The 20,905-nt window shown below is 46.3% G+C and overlaps 1 protein-coding gene across 1 annotated transcript in view; it reads right to left on the bottom strand.

Moving 5' to 3' along the window:
- The window catches only part of NAALADL1 (N-acetylated alpha-linked acidic dipeptidase like 1), an 88,465-nt gene that overhangs the window by 62,894 nt on the left and 4,666 nt on the right, over positions 1-20,905 (bottom strand). The window contains exons 2-4 of the mRNA XM_075326779.1: positions 16,620-16,792; positions 4,704-4,825; positions 834-953 (exon numbers count right to left, since the gene is read on the bottom strand). Coding sequence (XP_075182894.1) covers positions 834-953; positions 4,704-4,825; positions 16,620-16,792 — 415 coding nt within the window. The remainder of the gene's footprint in view (positions 1-833; positions 954-4,703; positions 4,826-16,619; positions 16,793-20,905) is intronic.

Below are 20,905 nucleotides of genomic sequence, written 5' to 3' on the forward strand. Positions count from 1 at the left end.
ACTGCTAATGGAGTCTTTCTTCAGGGCAAATCCAAAGGACGGGTCCAAATTAGCTATCTGTACAGTTATAATAAATAACTCAGAAGCAATGACTACAGAAACTGTGTTCACTCTTTGAGCCAGTATATACGACTGGTTCATGTATTTAATGGATCAGATATCAGCATTACATTTCAACCTTCAGACGTGTACAAAAGTATCAATCTATCTTTTCACACACATCGAAACAGTACAGGGAGGTGCCTAGGGACATGAAAACGCACATTTCATCCCACGGATAATACATTCTCTCTTTATGTGAAACCACTGATAAGCATGAATACCTTCTCTGTTCATTGTTTGTACAATGTTCATTTGTCCTTGGTTAACTCTTTCTTGACCATACAGCTTAGAATCATATTATGGCGTCTGTGCAATTGTCATATAGACACACAGATAATTATGCAATGACATCTATATTTTGATTATTTACATACACAGATAATCTTATTACATTTGAACGAACAATCTATAGCCCAGGCTATCTTCACACAAATACAGACTTAATTTTGATCTGGAAATTGGACCTTTTTTTTGGGAAGTATACATGAAAACCACACAGTGACGTGGTCTGAGGTTTTCTCATTATCTGGATTGATTGGGAAAGGGTGAGCTGGTATTTTTTTTCTTTTCTGCTACTAAAAGCACATGTGAATCTCTAGCAGTAAATGAGTGCAATATATTACTAATGGAAATGCTTGTTCAGGTGACCCAAATAAAATAAAAAAAATAAAATTTTTCAAGTAATATTGTTTCTGTATGAAGAATTTCCTGCCACAAAAAAAATGACATACTTTAGTTGATCTTCCAGCTCCTCCGTAGCGCACGATGGCAATGGTCCCAGTCAGGTTCACAATTTTACTAAGAGCTTCAAAGTCACTCAGTTTACCTTGATTGGCGTAAACAAGCTTCCCCTACAAACCAAGAAAAGGATCAAACATGTTAATCAGGTTGTACGATTGAACCCTTTTATTTCCGTTATTGATCCAGTTACTACCACTACTACCCTTACTGTAGAGAACCTTTCCTGCATTGAATTAATAACTTCTCTATATACATGGCTTTTCCTCCAGTCTATGCTATTTTTATTGGAATTTGAAATTAATAGGAAAATCGTAACTTGTTTTTACACTGATATCGTAAATTTGATTTCTTATTCCGCTCATCAATTTAGTTTAGTTTCTCTCCAATTCCTGTACTTCCTAAGTATGTTGTGAAAACTTTATGCCATGTATTATGATACCATCAAATATATATGTTGTGTATTTAGAAGGTGCAGTAAAACTTATTATGGATTAGATACATTAAAATCAGATATCCCTGGATACCTGGCAGCATCGTCTCTGTGAGTAGATAACTAAATTAGCTAGTAGAGTAGACTGGACGTCTCCAGTTCATACCAGGGATATCACATGGAAATTCAATATTTCCATGCCATAGCTATAATAATCTTATGAAAACAAAATCAATGGATATATCTGTGATCAACATAATTTACATCATTGCTTCTGTGGTTACAAGTGTGAAGGGAAAATGAAGTTTAGGATCTCCGTGCGGAGCCATTTTGTTGGTAAGGTGATCCTAATATGTCTAAAGTGTCACCAAGGACAGCTGGCATAGTGCTCCACTGTATACTATTCACCATATACTCTGCCCCGATATTCATGTGCCCCAATATTTCTGTGCCCCCATATTTCTGTGTCCCCATATTTCTGTGCTCCATATACTGTGCTCTGAGCACTGAGAGGAGGAACTGCTGAGACACCAGGCTGACAAGAGAAGCTACTATGAGCAGAGGTCTGAGGTGACATGTGGCGTGGAGGGCTGATCTGCAGCCTGAGCCCAGCACTGTACTACAGATGTCATGCCACGATCACCACTCCCAACCGCACGCACACATCTCAGACCTATGCCCCCAGCAGCCTCCTGTCAGCTTGGTGTCTTGGTTGTTCCTCCTGTCAGTGATCAGAGCACACAGTAGTGAGGAGAAGCTGCCGGGAGCGGAGGCCCAAGGTGAGCACATGTGGGAGGGAGTGGAGGCCCGATGCAAGCACACACGGAGGGGGGTGTGGTGATCGCAGCGCGACTTCCACAGCACAACTCCAGGATAAGCCATAAACCACCGCCATATTCACCGCCACCATGCTCAGGGGGTCAATAGAGCACACAGCCACACAGTAGACGCTATGGGCTCCATACAGATGGCGACGGTCTCCTCCTCCTAAAGCTGTGATCTGGACAGCTGAGGGGGCATGTCCAGGTCACAGCAGTGAGCAGACACAGTGCAGGAGATAGGGTCAGAGCCCGACTACTATCTCTTATGCACAGGGACTGCCGTATTTGAGGTGAGTATCTGTCGTTACATACAGCAAATCCAAGATGGCAGCCCCCAGTGTTTGAGTAAAAATAGAAATTAAATAAAAACTAAATAAACAGTGAAATTAATTTTAAAAATAATTGATTCCGTAATCACTATTATAAATACAAAAATTAAAAAACGTGGCACCTTCCCTTTAACACTGTGTAAGCCAGAGTGCAAGCAGCGTTCCTGTTTGGTGCTTGGGCAAGCTGGATGGTGTGTGTGCTGTTGTGTCTTACCAAGGGCAGGCATCTGGCTTTCCTAACAAAATGGCGAGAGGTTGCAGCAAGAAGTGTGGTGTGGATGTGTGACTGGCTATGGCTTAGCTTATTATAGACTTATTGCGGTACGTGAGTGGACACATGAATGTGAGAAGTTGCGTCACTTGTTGCAGTCACACCTAAGTCACATGTGCATCAAGTTGGTTGTGTTTGTGGCACAACTGTATGAATGTTTCTCGTTATCAGATACTATTGGATATTCTGGTGTCCAGGTTCTACATGATATAGAAGTGTGCCGCCCCCGTGCTAGCAGCCGGTGCTGCACGGATCCGGATCCACAGTGTGGCTCGAGGGATTCTACCGGACCCGGGGGTCGCGCGGACACTTCAAATAAAGGGGGACATATTTGTACGGGGTTTGATGTAAACTGTCAGTGACGCCACCCACGGTGTGTGGTGAGATGTGGCACCACCGCTGCTGTTGTGGAACTCCCGGGGGCTATGGGTTGGCAGCTGGATGTTAACCCCTCCGTGGGTAGGGATGGATGCCCCGGGGCCCAATGTCTCCATGCTGGGGATGTTGACGGCAGAGGCCGGCGCGCCCGGTCAGACCGGGGGATGTTAGCTTACTCACGGTTGAATAAATCACAGAAGTCCTAGTAAACCAAGCTGTTGGTGGCCGGCCGTCGCGGCCGGGTGTACTCTGGTCCCACACCCGGGCTGGTCGTCTGTGTCACTTTTCCTCTGCACTCTGTGTTTGAGGTGTTGGACTTCCCGGTGTGTAACACGGGAGTCCACTCCCGGTCCTTTGGTTGGGAACCGTGCCCGCTGACGCTGACTCTTGGGATCTACGGGCCCTGGCGGATGCCCTATCCCTCTCTGTGGGTGGTTGTCTGCTTTTGGGACTTTGGTTGGGACAGGACCTAAACTCCTGCCCTCAATTGGATAATTAGCTAGGCTGTTGGTTCCGGTCCTGGCTTCAGGGTCAAAGTACCCCCTCTGTGCACGGTTTCCATGTTGGTTCTCTGGTATCGGTACCGGCGGGCTACAACCCTGCCCCGGTCCACCTCGGATCTCCAGCAGCCGACTTCCCGTCTCTTGGCAGACACGGACCACCGTCTGCCACCTAGCCAGCACGCCGGGCCTCCAACCCCGATGCCTTTCCTTCTGTCTCCTCAACTGCAACTTCCTCCTCTCAACTACTCCACTCCACTTCAGCTCCTGCTTTTCACTCTCCTCTCTAAACTTAAACTGACTCTTTTCCCGCCCCGAGTTCTCCAGACCCCCTAGGTGGGTGTTCTCCATCCGCCTGGTCCCGCCCACTGGTGTGCCTGTCCTACCCTGAGGGGGGTGACTAGGGTTTTGTCGGCTTAGGTGTAACCCTTTATGGGAAGGTTTTGTGCGGCCTAATCTGTGTGACTACCTGGTTTTGCCAGGGCGTCACAGAAGTCTTGTACCAATGATTGACATTTCTGTTGCATACCTGTCACAGGTGTGTCATGTCCTGTAATTTCCGGCTGTAGAAGGTCGCATCCTTTGGCTACACAAGTTGCTCTCTGTCTTTCCCTTTTCTTCTACTTGGGGTTTATCCCTTTCTCTTTAGGACCCTGCAGATTTCCTCACCTTTTCAGCTGTTAATCTTCAGCCCTTCCCTTTGTGTCTTTAAATACCCTCATTCACCCTTACTCGGTGCTGGTGATAGCTCTAATACCCTTAAAAGGTTTTCAATGCAAGCAGTCGGCTTGTATTCATCTCGAGAAACTTTGTTGCAGTTCCTCTCCGTGAGTCATCTGGAGATAAGTTATTTGTTTACTTTCCACCTGTTTGTACTCCCTGTGTCTCTTTAGACCTTAGTGGAGTTGACTAAGCACTCATCCCATCCCATCTGTTCCCTACCTAGGGCCTATTTAAGGGTCAGCCAGGGTCAGGTATCCTGCTCAGCGCATAGGTGGATAACCTATCTAGGGTGGTGAGGAAAGCCAGGGGCCAGTGGTAGGTTTAGTCAGGGGTCACCATCACCCCCTTCCTTAGAAACAGGGTTTCCCTTCCCTTTCATCGTTCGCTTTGTACTAAGCGTGACATTACCTTTGCATTACCACTGGGAGAATATGCAGCATACGGCTTAACCACAGTTGGATCTGCTTGATCCGGAGTTAAATGTTCTTCACTGAGTACTGACGTGAATGGCTTGTTACCATTTGGTAAAACTAATATATGAAAAAAAGACAGAAGAATTATTAGAAACATTTTAATAATTGAAAAATATAGCTAGAACCAAAATTATTTAACTCCAAGTGAAAAATTAACTGTATTTGGAAGATTTACAAACTTTTTGCTCTTTTTTATAAACCAATGAAAAAAGAACAAATGCAAATCGCTCAACACAACTTAGAGAACAAGTATCTGATTACTGCAGTCTCAGGATTCTTCAACTCATTTATGACCAGCATAGAAGGAAATTCTCAGTAAAACTTCAAGGGGCGGCGCATGTGTGACGCCCCTGGACTATTCAGGTCGTCACAGGGTACTGCACGCTCTTTCTCTCCAGTGCAGGATTCAACCCCCCATGGTTCTAGGTTCCCATCTTGCAGTACTGCCTCCACCAGCATCTACAAATCCTAGTCACACCTCACACCACACCTGCCAGGCACACCAGTGGGCTGCTAAGCTGAAATAGGGCCGCCTAGGGTCAGGCAGAGAGGTGGGAGGGGACAAGTGAGTTAGCTCCAGGGGAGCGAGGAGAGCAGTTAGCTCCAGGGGAGTGAAGTGAGTGGAAGCTGGGAGTTGGAGCTCCCAGGAGAAAAGTAGACTAGGTCGCAGAAGGTGGTCTGGACCCGGAGGAATCGGAGATCCGGCCGTGGGAGATTGGGACTGGGTGCTTGGCTAGTCTTGGAAGATAGCCAGCAGCCGCAGTTCAATAGCTGGGCTGGGACCGGAAACACGTCGAGGTACATGGACCCTAGGTCGGGGAGAGGCTTCAAGCAACCCAGCAATTAACCTGAGGAGGACAGGGCCTATATGGACTGTTCCCACGAAGCTCAGAGATCGGGAGCACTAGCACAATGAGGGGGATAGGGCTTTCCAAGCAAAGCAGCCCACTGAAATCCCAAGCGTGAGCTCCTGAGAGCACAGCTCCTCTGCTACTCATAGTAGGGAGCGGGGCCCGGTAAGCTCCAAGCTTACGGGCCACTTGGACACTCTAAAATTACTGTGCCAGGAGGCAGGCCACAGACCACCAGGAAGTGCTGCAGGGGACGGGACCCGGTCGAGCTCCTCCAAGAGGGCAGCGGCACCCAGAGACTTGGTTTACCACGTTGTCAGCATCTGCTTTCTTGCTGAGTGAGTACCTGATTAACCCCTGCAACTAGCGAGCCTGCGCTTCCCCTGCACCCCATACCACCATCCAGAGTCCCGGGGGTTTTCCCTACCCGTGGAGGGTAACGTCATCTAGCTGCCCCACTCCATCACTCCGGGTACTCCCAACGGCAGCAGCGGTACTCCCTATTACCGCACACCACGGGTGGCATCAGAAACTATTCATATCTCCCCTGTAAATAGCCTCCTTATTTACTCGGGTGTGACCCTTAGCCCCCGGGTCCAGAGACCCTCGAGCCACGAGTAGTGACATCCGGATCTGAGCGGTTCGACCACTGCTGGGGCGGTACACAAGCGCAGTAACAAATTATGGGCGTTCCCATAAGAAAATCACACAGCGCATGCACCGCACTATGTTGCAAGGTTTGCCAAACGCTAACCGTGGTGATGTCGGAAGCAGAGGGGGTTGGAAATGAAAAAAAATGGGCGTGCATCTTCCAGACTCAATACCCTAAGAAGACTTAAGTGGCATGCAACTTGTAATGAGTGGACTAGTTAAACTTGTGGTTCAAAAGCTTATAGCGCGAAACAGTAAATACAATTATAAAAATTGCATAATCAGAAAAAGCTGCATAACCACTTCAGGAATATATAAGTAGCATCGCGGAAAATGACCTTACAGATTTCGTTTCATTGAGCACGTTTGGCTGCTGTAACCTGCTGAAAATGTTATGCCTTGCCAGACAACAGCTTCAGGCTGTGTTCCTGAGGAAGCTCAGTCCTGGGTAGAGTTGAGCGCGGTTCGCGGTTCGAGGTTCTCCAGTTCTAGGCTCGAGTGATTTTGGGGCCTGTTCTAGATCGAACTAGAACTCGAGCTTTTTGCAAAAGCTCGATAGTTCTAGAAACGTTCGAGAACGGTTCTAGCAGCAAAAAACCAGCTAATTCCTAGCTGGCTTTCCGCTGTAATAGTGTAAGTCACTCTGTGACTCACACTATTATGACATTTCAGTGTATAGTGTGCGGGAACAGCGTCTTCAGATCACTGCTGTTTGTATAATGGCGATCGCCATTTTTTTTTTTTTCCTTGTCTTCCTTCCCTAAGCGCGCGCCTCTTGTGGGGCGGGCCAGCATGTCAGCCAATCCCAGACACACACACACAGCTAAGTGGACTTTTAGCCAGAGAAGCAACGGCATGTGTGATAGGATGTCCATGTCACATGTCCCTGCATTATAAAAACGAGTATCTGCCCGTCCGGACGCCATTATCTCTTCTGCGTCCTTGGTGTCAGACATCACTGGCGCAGCTCCGTCCTCCTGAGTCCTATCGCCGATACTGCTGTATACACAGCGCTGGACAGCTTAGGGATAGCACTTTCCATCAGTCCTTTTAAGGGCTCGTACCGGCAGGGTCAGAGACATAGGTGACAGGTCCTGAAAACAGAGACAGCGTCTGTGTAGCAAAGGTCAGGGATTTCGTCGCTGCATTTCCCCATTAGGAGGGAATAGAAAGGCAGGCTTCCATTCCTCTACCCAGAGACCCACAACCCTGCCACTGTACCCTCCTGTCCTCTGCACACTCCAACTCATTATAACTAAGCCATTATACTAGCAAACACTCAGTGTACCTAGTGGCATCCTAAACGTGGCTATTGGACTTTGCTATAGTCCCACTAGTGCAAAGACATTTGCAGCACCTCTACCTGCATTGCACACTCCAACTCATTATAACTAAGCCATTATACTAGCAAACACTCAGTGTACCTAGTGGCATCCTAAACGTGGCTATTGGACTTTGCTATAGTCCCACTAGTGCAAAGACATTTGCAGCACCTCTGCCTGCATTGCACACTCCAACTCATTATAACTAAGCCATTATACTAGCAATTGATGCTGCCAGTTTAAGGGCCGTAGTTGCATTGTCAGGGATATTTATTCTTTATTATTCTGCTGTTAATAAAGCTAGACCACCGCTGCAATCTACACCACCTCTCAATTTTTACTACCACATTTTAAGTGCACAATCTTGTCGCAATCAACATGAGTGGCAAAATGACAGATGCTGGTGGAAAGGGGAAGAGGCGTGGTGGAAAAGGAAAAAAAGGGTTTGTCCGTGGGGAAGGTGGCAAAGCTCCATTATCATCTGCTGAAGAGAGACCATCTACCAGCAAAAGTAAGATGTCTACTACTTACCGTGGACAATCCGATGTGCTCCCTTTTTTACGGACACGAACAACAGGAACAAAGGTAGATGATGGCCAAAAAAGGAAAATGCTTGAATGGATCTCAAGTGGTCCAACAAGTGCCCTCTCAGCCACCTCAACTACCGCATCCAAAAAACACCAGTCCTCTGAGTTGTCATCCCAATCAAACTTGCTTTCTCCCAGCTCTGAAGTCTCCATCAGCCCTGCACAGTATGGTGGAACTGAGATGGCTGAGTCTGCAGAGCTGTTCAGTCACACTATAGCCTGGGAATCAGAGGTCTGCTCCCAAGCTACAGTGAGTACAAAACAGGAAATGGTCTGCAGTGATGCCCAGAACCTTTGTGACTCTGATTCAGGCCATGAGGACCAAGTTTCTGAGCATAATGTTGACCCTTTGTCACAAACTGTAACACCTGTGGTTATAGACAATGAGGAACATACTGATGAAGATGAGACGCAGATACCCGATTGGGATGACAACTTAAATATTCGGTCAGGGCAAGAAGAGGCTCGGTCTGAGGGGGAGGGGAGTGCAAACACAACAATTGATGATGAAGTTCTAGATCCCACCTACTGTCAACCCCCAGTCAGGCACTCGAGGAGGTCAACAGAGGCGGTGGAGGAGGATGCAACCGACGACGAAGTTACCTTGCGCCTTCCTGGACAGAGTCGGAGCACTGGTAGCACGTCTACAACTGCATCCTCAGCCACCACTCTGCCTCTGAGCACTAGTCGGGGGGGCTCAGCAGGTCGCATGCCCTCTAAGCCTTGCCTAGCCTGGTCCTTTTTTGACATAGAAAAAGATCGCCCAAATTATGTGATGTGTAAAATTTGTCGTGATTCTGTTAGTAGAGGTCAAAACCTCAGCAGTTTGACAACTTCTTCCATGAATCGTCACATGAATAAATATCATAGGTCCCGGTGGGAAGCTCACTGTGCTGCAATGCGGCCTAGCGGAGCGAACCATCCACGGCCTGCCCCTTCCAGTGCATCCGCGCGCTCTTCATCTTCTAGGACTGTGGGAACAGCTGTCACACCTGGTTTTCCACGCACAACTTCCACCACTGTAACCGCAACAGGCAGTTTGCTTGGTAGGTCATCAGTTGGTTTGGAAGGGGAAACAAGTGAGTGTGTACAGCTCTCTCAGACATCGATAGCACCAACGTTGGATGAAGGCAACATCATGTCTCCGCCTGCACTTTCCTCACAAACCTGCATTTTTCCAGGGACACCCTACTCAACACCGTCTACACACAGCAGCCAGATCTCTGTCCCTCAGATGTGGTCAAATAAAAGGCCACTTCCTGCGACCCATGACAAAGCTAAGAGGTTGACTCTATCCCTCTGTAAGCTGTTGGCTACCGAAATGCTGCCTTTCCGCCTAGTGGACACACAGGATTTTAGAGACCTTATGTCTGTCGCTGTGCCCCAGTACCAGATGCCTAGTCGCCACTACTTCTCTAAGAAAGGTGTGCCCGCGCTACACCAGCATGTCTCACACAACATCACCGCTTCCTTGAGAAACTCTGTGTGTGAACGGGTGCATTTCACCACCGATACTTGGACCAGTAAGCATGGACAGGGACGTTACATGTCGCTGACTGGGCACTGGGTAACTATGGTGATAGATGGTGAAGGGTCTGCTGCACAAGTCTTGCCGTCCCCACGACTTGTGTGTCAATCCTCTGTCTGTCCAAGTTCCGCCACTGCTTCTGCATCCTCCACCTCATCTGGGTCCTCCACCTCCGCCCCAAGCCTGCCTGGTCAGGCCACCAGCGTTCTCACTGCGCAGAAGGAATCACGCACCCCTCATTACTATGCTGGCAGCAGAGCGCAACGGCATCAGGCGGTCTTTAGCTTGACATGTCTTGGGAATAAGAGTCACACAGCTGAGGAGTTGTGGTCAGCTCTGCGGTCCGAGTTTAATAAATGGTTGTCTCCACTCAACCTGCAGCCTGGTAAGGCCGTGTGCGACAATGCTGCAAACCTGGGTGCGGCCCTTCGCCTGGGCAAGGTGACACACGTACCTTGTATGGCTCACGTGTTGAACCTTGTCGTCCAGCAATTTTTAACACACTATCCCGGCCTAGATGGCCTTCTGAACAGGGCACGAAAACTGTCTGCTCACTTCCGCCGTTCAAGCGCCGCAGCTGAGCGACTTGCATCGCTCCAGAAGTCTTTCGGCCTGCCGGTTCATCGCCTGAAATGCGATGTGGCGACACGCTGGAATTCAACTCTCCACATGTTACAGCGACTGTGGCAGCACCGCCGAACCCTGGTGCAATACGTCATGACGTATAGCCTGGGCCAACGAGATGCAGAGGTGGGTCAGATCACCCTGATGGAGTGGTCTCAGATCAAGGACCTATGCACCCTTCTGCACAGTTTCGACATGGCGACGAATATGTTTAGCGCTGACAATGCCATTATCAGCATGACGATTCCAGTCATTTACATGCTGGAGCACACGCTAAACACTATTCGGAGTCAGGGGGTGGGACAACAGGAAGGGGAGGAACTACAGGAGGATTCATATGCGCAAGGGACAACAACATCACCAAGGTCCAGACGTTCATCATCACCAACGCAGCAGGCATGGGACCATGGGGGACAGGGATCAACAAGGGCGCATAGTAGCAGGCGAAATGTTGAGGAAGGTGCAGGAGAACATGAAGAAATGGAGGACGAACTGTCCATGGACATGGAAGACTCAGCGGATGAGGGAGACCTTGGTCAAATTTCAGTTGAAAGAGGTTGGGGGGAGATGTCAGAGGAAGAAAGAACGGGTAGCACCTCTATGCCACAAACACAGCGTGGACTTGGTCCGCATGGCTGCGCAAGACACATGAGTGCCTTCTTGTTGCACTACCTCCAACATGACCCTCGTATTGTCAAAATTAGAAGTGATGATGACTACTGGATTGCCACACTATTCGATCCCCGGTACAAGTCCAAATTTTGTGACATAATTCCAGCCATAGAAAGGGACGCACGTATGCAGGAGTATCAGCAGAAGCTGTTACTCGATCTTAGCTCGGCTTTTCCACCAAACAACCGTGCAGGTGCAGGGAGTGAATCTCCCAGTTGTAACTTGACAAACATGGGACGGTCTCGTCATCTTCAACAGTCTACCCGTACCAGTAGGACCGTATCTGGTGCTGGTAACAGCAATTTTATGGAATCTTTTCATAATTTTTTTAGACCCTCTTTTGCAAGGCCACCAGAGACAACAAGTCTGACACATAGTCAACGGCTGGAGAGGATGACACAGAAGTATCTCCAAATGAACATCGATGCCATGACTTTGCAAATGGAGCATTGCTCCTTTTGGGCTTCAAATATAGAAAAATGGCCAGAGCTCTCCAGTTACGCCTTGGAGATTTTGTCGTGTCCAGCTGCCAGCGTTGTCTCTGAACGTGTCTTCAGTGCTGCTGGGTGTGTGCTGACAGATAAGCGCACGCGTCTTTCCAGTGACAATGTGGACAGACTGACGTTCATCAAAATGAACAAGTCATGGATCCAGAAGGAATTTACTACCCCTGTGTCATCCTGGGGAGAGTAAATGCTTGTGGATTTGGAATGTGCTTGATGCAAATCAAAACATCCTGTTTGCAACTGGGGCACAACTGCTGCCACTGAAGGGGTGGGTGTGTGTGGGGCCCAATTTTTTGAAAAAAGGGAGACTCTGCTTGGAGTAACCCTTGCTTGCTGTGTTTTTTAAAAGGAGCCAAGATGAACAGAGCTGGGATCAGGAAAGACTTTGCTACCTACCCCGGTGTCATCCTGGGGACGGTTAAGGATGGCATATTTTTGAATGTGCTTGATGCAAATCTAGCTGTGAAGTGTACAACTGGGGCACAACTGCTGCCACTGAATGGGTGGGTGTGTGTGGGGCCCAATTTTTGGAAAAAAAGGGAGACTCCGCTTGGAGTAACCCTTGCTTAGATTGTTTTTAAAAGGAGCCAAGATGAACAAGTCATGGTTCAGCAAAGACTTTATCTGCCTACCACGGTGTCATGCTGGGGACAGTTAATTATGGCGTATTTTTGAATGTGCTTGATGCAAATCTAGCTGTGAAGTGTACAGCTGGGGCACAACGGCTGCCATTGAAGGGGTGGGTGTGTGTGGGGCCCAATTTTTGGAAAAAAGGGAGACTCCGCTTGGAGTAACCCTTGCTTGCTGTGTTTTTTAAAAGGAGCCAAGATGAACAGAGCTGGGATCAGGAAAGACTTTGCTACCTACCCCGGTGTCATCCTGGGGACGGTTAAGGATGGCATATTTTTGAATGTGCTTGATGCAAATCTAGCTGTGAAGTGTACAACTGGGGCACAACTGCTGCCACTGAAGGGGTGGGTGTGTGTGGCGCCCAATTTTTGGAAAAAAAGGGAGACTCCGCTTGGAGTAACCCTTGCTTACATTGTTTTTAAAAGGAGCCAAGATGAACAAGTCATGGTTCAGCAAAGACTTTATCTGCCTACCCCGGTGTCATGCTGGGGACAGTTAATTATGGCGTATTTTTGAATGTGCTTGATGCAAATCTAGCTGTGAAGTGTACAACTGGGGCACAACTGCTGCCACTGAATGGGTGGGTGTGTGTGGGGCCCAATTTTTGGAAAAAAAGGGAGACTCCGCTTGGAGTAACCCTTGCTTACATTGTTTTTAAAAGGAGCCAAGATGAACAGAGCTGGGATCAGGAAAGACTTTGCTACCTACCCCGGTGTCATCCTGGGGACGGTTAATTATGGCCTATTTTTGAATGTGCTTGATGCAAATCTAGCTGTGAAGTGTACAACTGGGGCACAACGGCTGCCACTGAAGGGGTGGGTGTGTGTGGGGCCCAATTTTTGGAAAAAAGGGAGACTCTGCTTGGAGTAACCCTTGCTTGCTGTGTTTTTTAAAAGGAGCCAAGATGAACAAGTCATGGTTCAGCAAAGACTTTTACCTACCCCGGTGTCATCCTGGGGACGGTTAAGAATGGCGTATTTTTGAATGTGCTCGATGCAAATCTAGCTGTGAAGTGTACAACTGGGGCACAACTGCTGCCACTGAAGGGGTGGGTGTGTGTGGGGCCCAATTTTTGGAAAAAAGGGAGACTCTGCTTGGAGTAACCCTTGCTTACATTGTTTTTAAAAATGATCCAAGATGAACAGAGCTGGGATCAGGAAAGACTTTGCTACCTACCCCGGTGTCATCCTGGGGACGGTTAAGGATGGCATATTTTTAAATGTGCTTGATGCAAATCTAGCTGTGAAGTGTACAACTGGGGCACAAGTGCTGCCTCTGAAGGGGTGTCTGTGTGGCCCAATTTTTGGAAAAAAAGGGAGACTCCGCTTGGAGTCACCTTGCGGTGTTTTACATGATTTTAGAAGGGCGTGCCATGCCTATATCTGTGTGTCCTCCTCTTTTTCCTTGTCCTGCTCTTTTGTTTTCGCATGAGTATATGTCCTTGTCACTTTCCCATGTGTTTGTGTTGTGAGTCGTTTGTCACCTTTTGGACACCTTTGAGGGTGTTTTCTAGGTGTTTTTATGTGTTTGTGAATGCCTGCCATTGTTTCCTATGCAGTTCGAGTTCGGTTCGTCGAACGTTCGACGAACCGAACTCGAACGGGACCTCCGTTCGGCGAACCGACCTCGAGCCGAACCGGGACCGGTTCGCTCATCTCTAGTCCTGGGTGAACTCAAAGTTTGTTTCATTGTTTCTCCTCCAGACATACCACTGACCCATGAACCCCAAAAGTTCAATTTTTTTCACTGAACAGAATCGGCAAACTTGTGTGGTTTATTTATCTGTGTTTGCATTACATTTGACTGTCAGCTAAACCTGTCGAAATTGGTGGATTTGGCCGATGATAGTCCTATGTATATGGGGGACTTAAAGAGAACCAGTCAGGTACCCTATGCCCTCCAACCCAACAGCATTCACATGTGTATGCCCAAATTCCCTGCCTATCCAGCCCTGTATGATGCTATTTACTAAAATCAATGTTTTACAAAATAATTTATAAAGTGCGCTGTTGCTATGCTATTTAGGCTTTTGGTATGTCAAAGGGGTGTTAGTTCCCCAGACTAGTCAGCCCTAGGGGCATGATAACATAATTTCCACGAGCCGGCATCACCGCAGCTCCTGGAAAACTTGCGCATGTGCGCGACTCATTTTGGCAGTGTCAGAGCACCTCTGTAGTCAGGTGTACGTTTCCCAGCTTCATAGAGGCATACTGCACATGATCGAAAAAACAGCCTCTGATCATGAGCAGTGCGCCTCTCTGAAGCCGGGACGCGTACACCGGGCTTCTGGGGTACACTGGCGTTGTGAAAATGAGCCACGCGCATTCTCAAGGTTTCCAGGAACTGTGATGACGCTGGCTCATGGAAATCAAGTTATCATGACCACTGGGGTGTAATAATATGGAAAGAGGGCCGACTAGTCTGGGGAAATAACGCCCCTTAGACTAGTCAAATTATAGGAACATTTTATTAATGATCTTTTTTTTTTTTTTTTTTTTTTTAAACATTGATTTTAGTAAATAGGTGTCACGCTCGCTTGTGGGGGCACTGAGACAGATTGGAGAGAGATCTCCAAAGTGCAGTTAGCAAATAACTCCCAAGAGGGCGATAGAGTAGTTAGCAAGCCAGGTCTGCAACATGAGGTCTCGTCAATAGTACAGGAGTAAAAAAAATTGTAGTCAGGTGATAGCCAGGGGTCAAGAGCCGGGATATTACGTATACAGCAAAAGGGAGAGACGGAGCCGAGGTCGGGAACGAGGATACAGGTCAGAGGCCGGGGAGTCAAAGTAACGTACAGGGGTGGAGGATACACAGGTCGGGCCCGGGGTCAAACAGATAGGATTGGGACAATAACTACAGATAGGAACGGAGAGTCAAGAAATGAGGGACAGATGAACACAGGAGGGCGCGGGTCAGGACCAGGTAGCAGGGAGGCAGGACAGATCAGGTTAACTCACGGGAGCCAGGCACGCACGCTGCAGAGCAGGAACTATTACTGGCACTGTTCCGGAGGAGCAACGCCAGGATATAGCGGCCTGTGCTTCGAAGCGAGGCAGAATGGAATTAACCCCTCCCATGACCTGTAACCCTGAGATAAGATACCAGCAATGGCTCAGCAGCGGCTGAGCCAGGCATGGATCATGACAAATGGGTTCTACAGGCTTGGTTAGGAAGGGAATTTTGCCATACACCTGTGAATGCTACTGGTTTGGAGTGCAAAAGGGACCTCACAGATTTCCTTTAAGATTGTTCAAGCACACTGCCAGAACTGGTGTCTGGCTATGAATCACGTTTACAGCAGGTCATAACGGCTAAAGGATTTCTAGTTAGTACTAAAGACTCTTGTCCTACACTGACTGAATAATTCTGAGCCTCCAGTAATGAAGAAATGTGGCATATTGTGTAGAATTTGGATAAAACACTTGTTACAATAGTGTTCAGCTATTTATCTTATTCTAGTCTTCAACAGTTTATTGCAAAAAGCAGAATGTTTGTAAATTTTACTAAAAAAAAGCAATTTTCAATGAGGGTAGAATACTTTTGATTAGAACATTAACATTACTGAAAATAATTTATGAAATACAACTTTGGCTTATCAGAGCTGTAATACCAGACACGACTTGTCGAAAACGATGGCGCTGTTTCTGGAAAAGCAGATCCTCTTTCTATTCTTTTAGAACTCTACAGGCACCAATCATTTGACAATTTGACTTAAAGCGCACCAGTTACCAGAATTTTCCTATATAACCTAAAGCCAGTGCTATACTGGCACTATCATGCTGATTCTATACATACCTTTAGTTGTGATATTGGATCTACAGGTTTTTGAAACACAAGTAAGTAAAGATTGCAAAATGAGCAGGTTTTTGAGTGGCAGCAGCTGCCAATCAGCTGATAGCTGGGGTGGGTATTCATACCAGAAGGGGCGGGGCCTGATCCAACAGAAAAAAAATGTTGCTTCCTGGTATCAGCTATGTTGGCTGAGTCCCTGCCCCTCCTGGTCACATGGGTATGACATCAGCACAAGTCCTTTTAGTCACTTAGTAAAACGATTCTATAACAAAATTAGCATAAATAACAGGGGGAGGACAGGCAGGCGGGGGGCGGGAATCACTATGAATATCCACCCCAACTGTAAGCTGATTGGCAGCTGCTGCCACTCAAAATGCTGCTCATGTTGCAAACTTTACTTGCTTGTGTTTCAAAACCAAATACATCCGATATCACAACTAAAGGTATGTACAGAATCAGCATGATAACGCCAGTATAGCACTGGATTTAGGTTATATAGGAAAATCCTGGTGATTGGTGCACTTTAAGTAAGTTAAGTTGTAGTAAAGACAATGTAAAAGTTATATTTAAATTAGACAATGAATCAGCAATGGAATATAATATTGTCAGCAAGTAGACTATAGGAAGAAATATACGTCTTACAACATCTCCATCGATGAGTCATTATCATTATTCGATTTTTACGTACCCACTTCAACATTGTTAGGATTGTCCGCTCTGGGGAATGATAAGTAGACATCATATCTTTCCTCCTTAGCTTCGTCAAGCCCAATTTTTGAGTCTTTCCATTGATTAAGGATCATCTTCACTAAATCCTCATCCCCTTTAGTTGTGGCCAGGTGAGGATACTGACTAAGTTTCCTGTACATAAGGGAGAGATACTTTATGATATACTGGTGGGTTACTCATAGAAATGACTGACGATGCTCAAGAAGACACCCGAAAATCTCATGGCGAGGCAAACTCGGATTGGTTATCCTGTCTGATAGCAACACTAGAGACGTCTGCCAATCGGACAGATCTGAGAAGGTTACCTTGACTCAGATAACGTTTTCTTGGAATATCATTGCAAAAAAAGTGGAGTTTGACATCGGTCCATGGCCTGTACAATGTTATCTTTATCCTCTTAAGTGAGATAACCTTCTGTGACAGGTCATGATAACTAGTGATGAGTGAGCACTACCATGCACCGGTGCTTGGTACTCGTGACTAGTGATGAGTGAGCACTGCCTTGCTCGAGTGCTCGGTACTCGTAATTAGTGATGAGTGAGCACTACCATGCATCGGTGCTTGGTACTCGTGACTAGTGATGAGTGAGCACTGCCATGCTCGGGTGCTTGGTACTTGTAACTAGTGATAAGCGAGCACTGCCATGCTCGGGTATTCGGTACTCATAACTAGTGACGAGTGAACACTACCATGCTTGGGTGCTTGGTACTCGTAACTAGTGATGAGTGAGCACTACCATGTTAGGGTGCTCATAACTAGTCATGAGCGGGCACTACCATGCTTGGGTGGTCGGTACTCATAACTAGTGATGAGCGGGCACTACCATGCTCGGGTGCTCAGTACTCGTAACTAGTGATGAGCGGGCACTACCATGCTCGGGTGCTCAGTACTCGTAACTAGTGATGAGTGGGCACTACCATGCTTGGGTGCTCAGTACTTGTAAATAGTGATGAGTGAGCACTACCATGCTCAGGTGTTCGGTACTTGTAACTAGTGATGAGCGAGCACTACCATGCTCGGGAGCTTGGTACTCATAACTAGTGATCAGTGAGCACTACCATGCTCGGGTGTTCGGTGCTCGTTAAGAGCAGTTGGATTCTCGGATGGACACGACTCGAGCACCTGAGTATAATGGAAGTCAATGGGGGACTCGAACATTTTTCTGGAAGATTTCCCATACAAATGTTCAGGTCCCCAACTGATGTCCATTATACTTGGGTGCTTGTGTCGTGCCCGTCCAAACATCCAACTGCTCGTAACGAGCACCGAGCACCCGAGCATTGTAGTGCTTGCTCATCACTGATAACCTTTGCTACATCTGTAAGCTCCCAGGCAGTAGTAAGCAACGTGTGGTCACATGTTGTCCTCACAAGCTCTTCCGGTGACACTTGAACCCAAACTTTGGGGTTACAGAAACTTCTCCAGGAGGATTCTAGTGCTGTCCAACATATGAAATGTGAAGAGGTCTTTGGAGGAGTTTTTAGCGACTAGACCTTGGTGTAAAATGTGGACAATGACCCACTCCCTAATTGTGCCATTAGATACAATGACTTCAATGCTCTTATGTTACAGAGAGATTATGGACTCATGCTGTTGGGTCAGTATGGGGTGACAACCATCGAACCAGATTATAACTTCTTCATTTATCGAAACTACCCATACACCTGAAAGAAAGGTAGATTCTTTAAATATGTACTTATTATGCTTACTTTTAGAGCTCCAACATATTTTGTGGAACTTTACAGACATTGTCATCACTGTCCCCATTGGGACTCAAAGTTTAAATTCCCTATCAGTATGTGTTCTATGAGACATTTATGGCACAGCCTGTGTATATCCCACAAGTCTCTAAGGTTAGTATAGCCCTTTACATGTTAGTCAATGATATTTCTGATGCTAATTACCATATACAGTGCCTTGTGAAAGTTTTCGGCGCCCTTGAATTTTTCAACCTTTTCCCACATTTCAGGCTTCAAACCTAAAGATAAAAATTTTAATGTTATGGTGAAGAAACAACAACAAGTGGGGCACAATTGTGAAGTAGAATGAAATTTATTGCTTATGTTAAACTTTTGTAAAAAAAAATAAACTGAAAATTGGGGCGTGCAATATTATTCATCCCCTTTACTTTCAGTACAGAAAACTCACTCCAGAAGTTGATTGAGGATCTCTGAATGATCCAATGTTGTCCTAAATGACTGATGATGATAAATATAATCCAACTGTGTGTAATCAAGTCTCCGTATAAATGCACCTGCTCTGTGATAGTCTCAGTGTTCTGTTTAAAGACAGAGAGCGTCATGAAGATCAAGGAACACAACAGGCAGGTCCATGATACTGTTGTGGAGAAGTTTAAAGCCGCATTTGGTTACAAAAAGATTTCCAAAACCTAAAATATCCCACGGAGCACTGTACAAGTGATCATATTGAAATGGAAGGAGTATCATACCACTGCAAATCTACCAAGACCCAGCCGTCCATCCAAACTTTCATCTCAAAGAAAGAGAAGACTGATCAGAGATGCAGCCAAGAGGCCCATGATCACTCTGGATGAACTGCAGAGATCTACAGCTGAGGTGGGAGAGTCTGTCCATAGGACAACAATCAGTCGTACACTGCACAAATCTGGCCTTTGTGGAAGAGTGGAAAAGAGAAAGCCATTTCTCAAAGATATCCATAAAAAGTGTCATTTAAAGTTTGTCACAAGCCACCTGGGAGACACACCAAACATGTGGAAGAAGGTGCTCTGGTCAGATGAAACCAAAATAGAACTTTATAGGCACAATGCCAAATGATATGTTTGGCGTAAAAGCAACGCAGCTCATCACCCTGAACACACCATCCCCACTGTCAAACATGGTGGAGGCAGCATCATGGTTTGGGCCTGCTTTTCCTCAGCAGGGAAAGGGAAGATGGTTAAAATTGATGGGAAGATGGATGGAGCCAAATATAGGACCATTCTTGAAGAAAACCTGTTGGAGTCTGCAAAAGACCTGACACTGGGACGGAGATTTGTCTTCCAACAAGACAATGATCCCAAACATAAAGCAAAATCTACAATGGAATGGTTCACAAATAAATGTATCCAGGTGTTAGAATGGCCAAGTCACAGTCCAGACCTGAATCCAATTGAGAATCTGTGGAAAGAGCTGAAAACTGCTGTTCACAAACGCTCTCCATCCAACCTCACTCAGCTCCAGCTGTTTGCAAAGGAAGAATGGGCGAGAATTTCAGTCTCTCGATGTGCAAAACTGATAGACACATACCCCAAGAGACTGCAGCTGTAATCACAGCAAAAGGGGGCGCTACAAAGTATTAACCTACAGGGGATGAATAATATTGCACGTCCCAATTTCCAGTTATTTATTTTTTAAAAAAGTTTAAAATAAGCAATAAATATTGTTCAACTTCACAATCGTGTCCCACTTGTTGTTGACTCTTCACCATAAAATTACATTTTTATCTTTATGTTTGAAGCCTGAAATGTGGGAAAATGTTGAAAAATTCAAGGAGCCGAATACTTTCACAAGGCACTGTATATATATAGTCAACCTGAAGCAAAAGAACGTAACATTTTAGCATTAAATCCCAAACTGTGTACAATCAACCCTTATAATAAAATACTTACGAGACCATGAAAAGTAATTATTACCCACAATGGAAATCATCTGGTTAAATATTCAGCCAAAAACTTTACAGTCTCTCAAGTGCAGTGAAGTATAAATGTGTTATAAATGTTGATCAGAGTCCATTTAGGCTACAGCAGTTGTTTCTTCATTTTGGATGATTTGTTACCTTCTATCCAAAGTGTGTTTATATAGAATTTCGAAAAAATCTTAATTAAAGGGGCTACATTGATGACCTCTCCTTAGGATTGTTTATCACTATCTGATCGGTGGGGAGGCGATATGAAAAAAGGGACCACACATTTAGGGGAGACAGTGAAGAACCTGATGATAGTATGATATTACATACAAAAGAGAGAGAACAGCAATAAAGTGCAAGCATACTCCACAAGAAGCACAGCAGGAGCAATATAAATGATGCTTAATGACAAAGAGCCACAAACATCAAGATATCCTCCACTCTTAACTAGCATGATGTCACGTGTAATGATTGTCCCGAGTATACATGGACTGGGGTGTTGGGTCATCTTGCATTTGTGGCACTTTGACACTAAGCAATGTTTCATTTGCTTCTATGCTTCTTTCCTTGTTATAGTGGTGTCATGTCTTTGTTCCATGA

This window comes from Anomaloglossus baeobatrachus, chromosome 10 (genome assembly GCF_048569485.1).
Source record: "Anomaloglossus baeobatrachus isolate aAnoBae1 chromosome 10, aAnoBae1.hap1, whole genome shotgun sequence".
NCBI classification, from domain to species: Eukaryota; Metazoa; Chordata; class Amphibia; order Anura; family Aromobatidae; genus Anomaloglossus; species Anomaloglossus baeobatrachus.